This window comes from Carya illinoinensis, chromosome 6, assembly GCF_018687715.1.
Source record: "Carya illinoinensis cultivar Pawnee chromosome 6, C.illinoinensisPawnee_v1, whole genome shotgun sequence".
Lineage (NCBI taxonomy): Eukaryota > Viridiplantae > Streptophyta > Magnoliopsida > Fagales > Juglandaceae > Carya > Carya illinoinensis.
This window is the reverse complement of record NC_056757.1, coordinates 24374747-24386412: the sequence shown is the minus strand read 5'-3', so window position 1 is coordinate 24386412 and position 11666 is coordinate 24374747. Positions and strand designations below refer to the sequence as shown.

The window sequence follows — 11666 nt, the reverse complement described above, 5'->3', positions numbered from 1 at the left end:
GAAGCAATTTCCTTGAAATTTCATTACGTACCAATAACTGTTATGCATGCTTGAGTACAAGTAATCAGTGTGCTTCTTTCGTTCTCTTCCCTTGATTTAAATTTGGAAATTGCCTGAGGACAATGGTAGTTTGACGCTTGATCATTTGAAATATCGATCACTCCGAAACTGGTAGTTCTGAGGTTGGTTTCAATATGTTTCCGAGACAAAAGGATTACTTTCCCTAACAGTACAAAAGGGCAAATGTTTCCTGTGAGGCATGATCATTTGCAATGTTCTACCTCATTTTTCATTCCTCATAATACGCATCAAAATTAAATGATGATTGTCGTGATGCTGATGCCAAAAAAGCGAGTGCGAGGTGTAATCATCAGTATTGCTTTGGGGTCCATTGCCTAATGATATGATAGCAGAAAAGCTCATATATATGGGAATGAAATTGCAAAGGAATATCTGACATGCACGCATGTTCTCATAAACTAAGTTGTCTATTTTTACCAGGAGAACCAAGACCTTGTTAATGGGGATATAATTCGGAGAAAGAAATGGGACGAGCAGAACAGGCATGTATGTATGTATGTATGTATGCTTGGGAGGACTGCCTTGTTCTTTTGTCTACAGCTTGGATTTCAGTGTGCTCAATCCTTCAAATATCACTGGAGTGGTTTGCTCACATGCAACTCTTTATAGTTATAAGAATATGAAAACAAAGACTGGGCAATATATTTTTAACGAACGAGTTTGATAGCTTTGGGGATAATGTTTCCCTTTCTCTAGTAAAACCAGCCCATCCTCGTCGGTTTTGTCAATCTCTATCATGGTTTTCATGAACGGTTTGACTGGTTTGTGGCTTCGGGCAATTTTTGTTTTTGTCCACATACATGAACGGTTTCATGTATTTAGGAGTTGAAATTGACAGTACAATACAGATAGGTCATTCCCCATCTGAATGAAAAAAAATACGGTAACAATAATAATGAGTTTTTGGAAAAACGTCCTTTTGTATTTTATGAGTTTTTTTTATTGTTTTTAGAAATAACTCATGTGGTTTTGATCTCTTAGAAAGACGATTCTGTGAACTTTTCCATCATTCAACCTCGACCAAATAGACATGGCTGAATCACATGATACTGCCACATGTCAATTTTGATTTTCTTAAAATAATTTAATTAATGTCTTTAAATAAATAAGAAATAACTTTTGATAAGAAAAATTTTTTAAAAATGGTTAAATGCAAATTCAATAGTTTAGGGGCAACCCACCCCTAACAAGAGGGCAGCCAAATTGAAGCTGTAAGAGACTCGACTCAAAGAGCTCAGAGCACGAGAGAGATTCAAGAGACAAAAGAGGGGAGGAAATGTTGGCAGGTTGGGATCCACACCCGTGTTGCTTACTTTACTCTCATTTTGGCCGCACGTTGCTCGCCCAATTGCCTCTTCTTCACCAACCCTTTGCTCATGGGGGGGGGGGGGGGGGGGGGATCTCTTTCCTTGCTTCTGCGTAGTCCTCAAATGAAATCTGGTTACAATATTATGTTAAATAAAAGGAGATTTGTTGACCACAAGAGAGAGAGAGAGAGAGAGAGAGAGAGAGAGAGAGAGGTTGAATTTAAAAATGATGGGAGAAAGTGGTTGGGGGAATTCGATGTTTGGGTCACGGGATACGAAGCTCACAAGTTCTGGTTGGGTGATTGTGTTACCAGTTTTAAAATGAGGAAGATGGGTAATTGTAAGGGTAGTGATACCATGCCACCTAGGTTTGACTACTGGGCGTGCATTAGTGCAAATTGTAACTTTTATATTTGTTTTTTCTTTCAAATATTTTTTAAACATTTTTAAATATTTTTAAAAAATTAAAAAAAAATCAATATACTAATAGTCATTTCTTTAACCATTAAGTAAAAAAAATATAAAAATAAAATATATGAGCGGTCAAATTGATGGAGCAGACTCAGACGACATAGTATCATTTTCCTAATTTTAATCGCATGGCTAGGTGTCACAAGCCATGAGCTTATACATACTCACGCTTAGGTGCATGTTAGTCCCTTTTTTTTTCTACTTTTTTTTTTTTTTTAACAAAAAAAGTGGGGAGGGATGGCCAATGTAGCTTTCCCCTCTCGACGTGACAATATGGGCCCTTCACTCGCTATGGCATGTTCGATTTAAATCATAGCTACTTACCCTAAGTAGATTAGCCCATCACCACAATCCCACCAACGTGCCAGAATGCAAAGGATTCCAAGACTTTGGTTTACAAGTTTTATCAAAGCAAGCTGTTTTGAACTTGTTACCTTTGGCAAGGGAGAGAAGAATGATCCCCTAACTTTTGCCAACTAGACTACCACCTTGGTGGTTAGATGCCTATTAGAGCACTAGCATTGGCTTCATCAAAAGCCAATGTATCTTCAAATTTTGATGAATTTATTTAAAATAAACCTGTATTGGACTCATCAAATGGGTCTTTAGGAAACTTTGAGTTACAGTATTTGTTGTTCTTCCTTCAAATTTGAAGGTCTACTATTCCATCTTCAAACTAATATTTTATTCTAATTTAATAGACAATAGTTTTATTTTATTTTATTCTAAATTAGTTGGGAATAAATTATTTAAGTATTAAATTAAACTATCAATGTACATATGGTTAGTATAATTACAAAATATGAAAAAAAAATTAAAAAATTTTATTATTAAAAAAATAATATTATATTATTATTTTGATGAATCTAATGGCTAATTCAAAGTTAAATTATAGACATGAAAGTTTTGAATTTATGAAAAATTTACACTTTTCATCACATTTTGAAGATGAATTTGATGAGTTCAATGCTAGTCATTGAACGGAAAATGTGACAAAGGGATCTATTCAAAAAATTTAATAGAGCAGATGCTAATTTAAAAATATATATATAAATAATAAATAACAAAAAATCTCAAAGGGTTAAAACACATAGAATTATATAACAAATTTTCCTAAAATGTGATAAAAGGTAGAATAAGGAATACCATTTATTTTGCTATATTTATGAAAGAAAAATATTATTTTGTCCCATGGTTTTGTCCTCTCATTTGTATTTTTTATTTTTTATTTACTTAATAATTAAATTAAGTGACTATTAATTAATATATTTTTTATGTTCAAAAATATTTCAAAAATATTTAAAAGAACAAAAAAATAGCAAATAAACTGACAACACATCCAGCCATGATGGGCGGGAGAGCAACATTGTCCTCTATGAAATATCACGGGCACAAGGGGAAGCGATATTTGATCCCAACTTAAAAGAGAAGGGACCTAAAAAGGACAAGAAAAGAAACGCGCAGGGTAAAAGGAAAGAATGTTCTTTTCTGTTTCCATTTTGGTTGGTAGCATTAGTAATCGAAAAAAGTTAATGGGGCCTGAGCCTCGGTGGTCCGGTCCTCTCACTGTCTGGTTTGCTGCTTCCATCGAGAAATTGCTTCCTTCTCCCAAATCATACCCCTCCAGGACTCTTCAAGATAAAACTATAATCCTCATTAAAACATGGAAGTGCATTACACCTTCTCCACTGCATCTTCTCAAATCCAAGAAGCAAGTCTATCTTGCATAATGCTTGTTTTAAACTATTGCCTCGATAAAAGCAAAACGAAAGCAATCGTACCAAAACTCTCCCTTTCGCTCGCTAGCAGCAATAGAAGAAGCAAAGCATCTTCTTTTACACTGATGCCTCCGCCTGCATTTTTCAGTTAGCGAAACCGTAAGTGCTACGCATTTCTTTTTTCGTATGAAAAGACATTGTTTTCACTCTTTTTTCTTGTTTCAATTAGATCGTGATCTTTTGGTAAAACCAATCTAAAGTAAGGAATCTTTGAATTTTGTAATATTAACGAGAACCCATGTGAGTCCTTAGTTCTGGTGCTTTTTCCTTACGTGCATAACACGAAGTATGAGAATTTGATAAACTACTAGTTCGTTAGTGGAGTTTGATTGCGTGTAGAATGATCGGAATTGAAGTTTTGAGATTTTGGTTTCTGCTCTTATAAGCTACTTCGTTGATTTTAAATTTGATGGGTTTTTCAAGGTTGTCAACTCTAGAACTTGGTTGCGAATCAAGTGCTTGTGGGACATTGTTTGAGCTCCACTGTAATTTTGTTTTTCCTCCAAGTTTATCTTTTATAACTCTGTTTTTATTCTTGAAACTTGTTCTGTTTCTTCCCTTCTTTGAACTCTTTCGTTCTGGTTATAACGAATTTGTTACGAAATAATTTAATTTGGAAAGCTTTGGGTTGGGGTGGGGAGGGATCAGATATATAGAACTTCTATCACACTTCATTACCGTCACCAGGCACGATCTTCTTCTTCTACTTTTTTAAACATTTCCAGCATGTATTTCTAATTTGAAATTGGCCATCACACATCTGCATATTTGGTATAGTCTCCCATATGGCTCTGTGAATTAAACTAGAAAATATGATGACCAGTAGAGCAAGTGGTAAAGGTATTTTTAGTTTCCTACCAGGCTTCTCAACCCATACTTGGCAGCCTGTCATGACTAGTGATGATACAACCACTCCAAGTTATTGGTTGAACTGGAGATTCTTCCTCTGTTCACTATGGATTCTTACTGCAATGGTTCTGGCAACGATTCTAATATGGAAATACGAAGGTTTCAACAAATCAAGATCTGAGAGGAGAGAGAACCCACGAGAAACAGTGTCGTCTTTGTATGAAGACGAAACCTGGAAGACGTGTCTCAAAGGAATCCATCCTGCTTGGCTGCTTGCTTACAGAATGATGTCATTTGTTGTGCTTCTGGCATTGCTTATTGCCAACGTTGCTGTTGCCGGAGGTGGCATTTTCTACTTCTATACTCAGTAAGCCCTCCTTGGCCTATCTTTATATCTTTTATCTGGGTATTTGGACATACTTCCATATAAGATAGACTTTGGTTTCGAAATTCTTTGTTCAAATATGAAATCCCCTTTGAAGAATTTTTTTGTAAATTAAGACTGCATTGTTATTCTATTCTCACACGAGCCGAGTAGATTCTTTAAATGGTTCTGTGGGAGATTATTCAGCGTGCTAGAAAATAACGCTACACATATTCACTTCAATGAAGCGTAGTTTTAATTTACGAAGTTTTGAAAACCCTGGAACATAATATATTGTCTACTTTGGATAATAACGTGGTTCTTAAGTAAAATCGGAAGGTCTTGTGATGGGTTCTTCATTAAGGCACAATATATAACCAGCTGTCATGTATCAGGTTTGATCAGAGTAATAAAATGAACTCTCACTTTTGCTGATCATGTTTCTTGTATTTTCTTTTTTGGTTGGCAACAGGTGGACATTTGTCTTGGTCACGATCTATTTTGGGGTATATTTTCTAACTTTAAGCACTCTTGCTTATCTTTGTTTCCATATTGTAGTAAGTCTAATAGAGCTGAAAAAGTCGGACACAAATCATCTCTTTTGTTCTTTGGGATATTTTAATGACGTGTTTGATAACACCACTGGACTATATAATTCCTCCATGGAAAACATGACAATATTCTGTCTGTATCATCCATAAATTACTTATGCTTGCAATTTGAATTTGTAGCTTGGGTCTTCACTCTCCATTAATGGATGTTGCAAGCACAACAAAGTTGATGGAAATGCGGTTTATCGTGCAAATTTAGATGCAGAACAAGGATCCTATGTAGTTCCCACACTAGGGGAGAGCTTAGATATGTCCAATATGTCCAAGACTTCATATACTCCTGAAGAGCCTCATGCTCACCATACTGCAGGTGTATGGGGGTTTATCTTTCAAATAATTTTTCAGGTAAATTTTCTTCACAATTTCAGTTGCCAAAGTTTTTTTCAATAAACTTAAACTTATCTGATTCTTGAGTTTCCTGTCTTCTCCTGTAGCTAGTGTTCCAATTATTCTATTCATTGTGTTCTTTTAGTTGAGATTTCATCTTGACGAGCTGATTTTGTAGAGGATAAAAAAAGTTCTAGCTATATAAAAACTTGTTTAGCACTTTCCCATGAATAACAGGAGTGAGAATCAGATTACATGGATCGTGCTTGTGTTTGCTTTTGCTAACCTGGATCAGAAAACTGTCCCCATTGTTGATTCCAGATCTGCGTGATTTTAGTCATGTGGAAACTACTGTTTCTTTAACTTGCTTTGAATGTTAGAGAGTAAACATATGTGAAGTGGTGTGGTTTCATAGAAAAGAATCTCCTTTTCAAAAGTAAGCGGTTATATATCATTTCATGTTTCTCTTCTACTTTGTAGATGTGTGCTGGTGCTGTGACGCTCACTGATTGCATATTTTGGCTCATTCTTTATCCCTTTCTAACTGCCAAAGAATATGATCTGGATTTTGTAAGTATGAACCTTATCACCACATTTGCTGGGTTTCTTCTTTTATTAGACTGTATATGTTATCAAAAGCTTAGACCCCTTTGCCTTCTTTGCTGCCTTTATTAAGTCTGCGTTTTAATGCTCTTTTATGAGGGTTTGTTTTATAGGTAGAGAATTCAGATTTGACAGATATATAACATTTGGAAACTTCTTAGACCAAGGCACATGGGTTCTGCTTTAACAAAACACTTAGGCAGGGTTGAGCCCTTGTAGACAATTGCAATGGATCTTGAAGCCAATTTGAAACTAAGATTCTCCAACACTCAGCAGAATCAAACCTTGAAAGCAGAAAAATGAGTAGTGGGTACAAGAAATAATTTTGGGGATACAGAAGGCTGTTAGTTCCTTCAATCTATCTTATCTTGTTTCTGCAAAATAGCAAGTTAGGCCTCAGTACCATCGGAGAGCTGCAGTTTTATGCAAATGTCACAAACATCAGATTCAGACCCATTTTTTATATCATAAATAGTAAATTTCTTTCATCTGAGGAATGTGTTAACCTTTCAACTGCAGTACATTGTTAGTATGCACTCAATCAATGCTGTTCTGCTCCTTGGTGACACAGTTCTAAATTGCTTGGTAAGAGTATGCTTTAGGTTTTTTTCTTGTTTTAATTTCCTTAATAATTAGTTGCAAATTTACAACTATTTATCTTCCTGTTCCAGAGATTTCCAATGTTTCGGATTGCATACTTTGTGCTATGGACAGCTATATTTGTCATTTTTCAATGGCTCATCCATGCTTGCGTTTCCACCTGGTAAAATATGTTCCTGGTGTGTTAATTATTTGTTATAATCTTATTGTTACAGTTTTATCCATCTTTGTTGCTGTTTTCTCTCTTTTTTTGTTATCCCTTAAATGATTTGTAGTTGTGCATTACAATCATACCTTTTTTCTTTTGACTTCTTTTTACAGGTGGCCATATCCATTTCTCGACTTGTCGTCTCCTTATTCTCCCTTATGGTATGCAATTATTATCTATCTGATTTATAAATTGTAATTGAATAATAAAACTGATACTACTATTATTTTTTAGCTTTCTTATTCTAAATGGAAGCATTTCCTTTTACTCTCACCATGGAAAATGGCCAAAAAAAGCTCCCAACATGAAAGGGCCAGGTTGTTTTCTGAAAACACTGAAGAAATAAAGTTTTGAAGAAATCATTCCACCGCTAATGGAGTCATTCCATATTTTTACCATAAATGTCAGAAATTTGCCTAAATTACACAATTTTTTATTAATGGCAGGGAAATCCCTGAATAAGCACGCTACTAATCACCGGAATAATAGTATCAGATAATGATTATATGTATTATACAAATTGGTTCAATGAAGTGTTAGGTTCTTTACGATATCTGATAAACCCAACTTTTAAGTATTGCGAGTGCCAATCTTGTTGCCAATAACATGCCTCCACACTAAAGAATGTTTCTGTTGTGGATTTTCCAGGTACCTTGGAGTGGGTTTGATGCATGTACCGTGCTATGGCATCTTTGCTTTAATTGTTAGGTCGAAGCACATATTGCTGTCAAAATGATTTCCCCGATTCTTCTCAGACCCTTAGATGAGGAAGTAGATTAGGAGATGACAAGGACCCTGGTTAACCATAGAACAAGGGCCAACACCACTACGTCACACCATTTCATTGGTAGTTCCAGCTTCTTATTCTGAATGAGTTTCTGCAAAGGTCATTGCTCTTCACATCTGGCAACTATGGGAAATAAATTGTTACATAAATTGTTGATCAGCTGGTGGTCCATATTTTTTTTCCCGGATACAGTTCATCAGGCATCATGTCTTTTGTCTCCACCAGAAGGGAAATTGTGGTAAATATGTTTGTGCTAGCATAAATCACCAAGTCATTGTAAAGTTTTTACTTCAACAAAAAAAATTTTTGTAATGTTTGACCTTGCAAGTTGTGAACACTTATTTTGAATCAAAATGTGGGTTTTTTAAACTGAATTCAACAAGTTTTTCTCGGGCACAAGGACTGAAATTTCTCCATTAAGCTATTCATGCGAATCATGCCCTTCCATACTTCAGTTATAAATGATTCATGAGCTATTCATGCACTTCTCCAAATGATTCATGAGCGACTTTCTTTACCAGCAATAATATACGAGACGATGGAAAACTTGAAAGGTATTCTTTTGCCACATATAAGAAGACTATATTTATTATTTTGCAGTAATTCGTTTAACCCAGATTCAAAGAACTTGGGAAATAGAGAAACTGTTGAAATAATAGGGAAATTGGGTACTAAAGATGGGAAGGTGAAAGAGGAGAGAGCAGAGCAGAGTCCCATGAAATGAAAGCTACCACTGTTAACTTGGATACTGATTTAATAGATAGGAGCTTAAAGGACAATAAGTGCTCAGGACTCTTCTTATTTGGAAGTGGCAGATTGACTTAGCAGTAAATTGAAGTTGAACGATAAACATTCTGATAATTGTGAAAGCATCATGACTCAAACTAGTGATTTAGGTTCGGTGGTAGCAGTAATGTTGAAAGTGCTTCTAGCACATGTCCCTTTTTTAAACTTCCAGATGAATTGAGGAAAATGAATATTAATGATTTTGAGAATGGTGATGGTACAGGCAAGAATGGATATTTGAATAAGAAACAGAAACTCATATGCCAATTCTGTGGCTGCTTTCATGTTCCAAAGAAGCAATGACTGAACCAGTCGTCATATATAGAATCTCTGACCAGTAGTCCCTTTTGGAACTGGAAATAGGCATACATTTTTATGTTCCAAGCTCGGGCAGTCCCAAATACAATGACCAAAACCAACACAATATGCACAATCCTGAACCCCACATGCATTGGCAATTGCTTGTACGTCTTCCAGAGGATCATTTAGCTCAGCCAACACTGGTGGAATCCTCTGTTTTGCTTCTTGCTACAGGTGTTGTCACTTGTTATGATCTGCTCAAATCTTAATAGAATCATGTTGGTGCACATGGCCATCTTTTTGTTGCATATAACTTCCTTATATTTTCATCCACTTCTTGATGATTCCCAACACCAACAAACAGTCGGGAGTACATCCTTAACACAAATTGAAACTTCAGCACTACCATGCTGCATGGTCCCTACCGCTCTACCATTATGCTGTATTCATGATTCTACCAGTCTACAATGTACAGTCTCACGCGCCCCGGTCATCTTATATTCACAAGGGACTTTTTTTCTTTTGTGAGTTATAACATATCGACAAGGGGTGCAATCTTCGGTCAGGATGGGGTGTAAAAGTGATCTCAAATCACACACCACCACGTATTGATTCTACCAATTTAGCAAGAGAAAAGCTTGTATGCTACCCCATCTTGACCGCCCTAGTTGACCGTTGGTCAAATTTTTTTTTTAATATTTAAGAAAGTAATTTTAAGTGTATTGGTGTATTTTTTTATTTTTTATAAATATTTAAATCTATTAAAAATGTGAAAAGAAAAATACAAAAAGACAAAAAATACCTAACGGCCAAAAGGAGCAATGCTATTCAGGCAGCAGAGTAGTCCTCTCCATTCAACAATGTAAATGGACCCGTATCATTAAAATTCATGTTCTATAATAAACTAAACCACACCGAAACAATTTTTTAAAAGGAAAGTTCTAAAACCCTAAAATATAAATCATAAACTCTTTTAACTCTAATGGTAAATACATTTAAAAGCTTTTTTTTATTCATAGTTACGATTGTCATCTTGAGAGGTCACCAGAATCCGACAACCAGATGTGGGAGTTCACTTGAAATTGGTAGCCAGTCGCCTGAGTCTAGCGCTTGGCAGTCATTATTAGTTTTTTAAAATGCAAAAAAGAAAATATAATTTTTATTGTGTGGGTGAATGTTTTTGTTATGATTAAAAAAAAAAAAAAAAGCTTATGTGACAAGTTTTAATTGGTTGCAGTGTATGGAAAGCCCATCTTATACCACGTGATCCTAATTTTAGATTTTTCCATCGCCAAGCATGAGTTTTATGTTGAAAGACAACAAAAATTAGGCTTGGAGTTTGAGGATTGTTGTGATTGATTGGAAGATTCTCTATTTTGGGTTGAATCCATTTGGTTAAAATATGGAAGAGGATTCCCATACGCAATCTCATATGTTTTGTTTCATTATTTGTCTTTCTTGCTCATGTGATGACCCAACATTAGTTTAGAACGAAAAAAAGAAAATCAAGGTCTCGAAGGAAAGGTGCTGTAATGCTTTAAGGAATAATTAATTAAAGAGCACTTGCTTGTTTATTACGTATACAAAAAAATTATAAAAAAATAAACTTACAAATTAATGTGATTTTATAAGATTCATTAATTTACTTTATAATAAAAATAATTTTACAATATAATGTATTATATCAAATCACGTCAGTTTATGAATTTATTTTTATATAATCTCTTTGTAACTAAAGTATTTCTTTAAATATGAAAAAATATGGGTAATTGCATTAGGCCATCCGAAAACATAGAATATAAAAAAGAGGAATGCTACTTACAGTTTTAAAATATACAAGTCTCGCATACTCATTTTAAAAAAAAAGTGAGGTCCACTATTAAAAAAATATTTTTTTAAAGTAGATATCATATTTATCTATTTTTTTCTAAATGAGTACATGAGATTTGTAAACTCTAAAACTCCAAATATCATTTCTCTATAATAAAAAATAATAATAATAATAATAATAATGCACCATATCCATCAAAGTCAATATTCAGCAGTGCCTGCCCATCAAATGATGAAACCCAATTTTCAAACCTACACACCCAGAAGACGAAGACTTGCAACAACGTCGTCCCACGTTTCACGCAATCTCAAAGCAGAATTTATGAAACGAAAGAGTTGATAAAAACTTCTCGCTCTAAAACTAGGGTCTGGGTCAAGTTCTTGTTTATGTTAACTCAACTCATTTAATTAATCATGTCACTTTATCAACTCTAATATATTTTTTCATGTTAATTTTGCGTTGAATTTGCGGATAGTGAAAAGAATTATTCACCATATATGAATGCAGTGTTTGGGAGATTTGATTCATGTCGAATACTTTAATTCTGAATGAAATGGTTCACTTTGACAGTTAAGAGTAGGTAACTCATTGCCTCTGTTTTTATTTCCATTGCATTTTATCTCATCGTATCACATTCTATTATGTGATATTTGGGAATCACCATCAATACCTCGGTGTAGGTTCGGGATAATCCTTTGTTCTATAGCCTAGGCTTATTTACAAATAGCCAATTAAGAATTCTCAGATATAATAGTAGTAGCAA

At 34.7% G+C, this 11666-nt stretch overlaps 1 protein-coding gene across 4 annotated transcripts; it reads left to right on the top strand.

The window, feature by feature from the left end:
• The first annotated feature begins 3371 nt into the window (after positions 1-3371).
• LOC122312592 lies at positions 3372-8360 on the top strand. 4 transcript variants are annotated; one of them, XM_043127240.1, is made up of 9 exons: positions 3372-3736; positions 4522-4853; positions 5323-5356; positions 5582-5806; positions 6269-6358; positions 6911-6976; positions 7063-7154; positions 7313-7360; positions 7848-8360. In XM_043127240.1, the coding sequence occupies exons 2-9, from the start codon at positions 4528-4530 to the stop codon at positions 7933-7935; spliced, it is 969 nt and encodes a 322-aa protein (XP_042983174.1). In that variant the 5' UTR covers positions 3372-3736; positions 4522-4527; the 3' UTR covers positions 7936-8360. The 4 variants fall into 4 exon arrangements, with proteins under 4 accessions (XP_042983174.1, XP_042983173.1, XP_042983172.1 ...); XM_043127239.1 differs by having other exon boundaries at positions 3373-3736; positions 4488-4853; XM_043127238.1 differs by having other exon boundaries at positions 3374-3736; positions 4499-4853.
• Positions 8361-11666: the final 3306 nt, after the last annotated feature.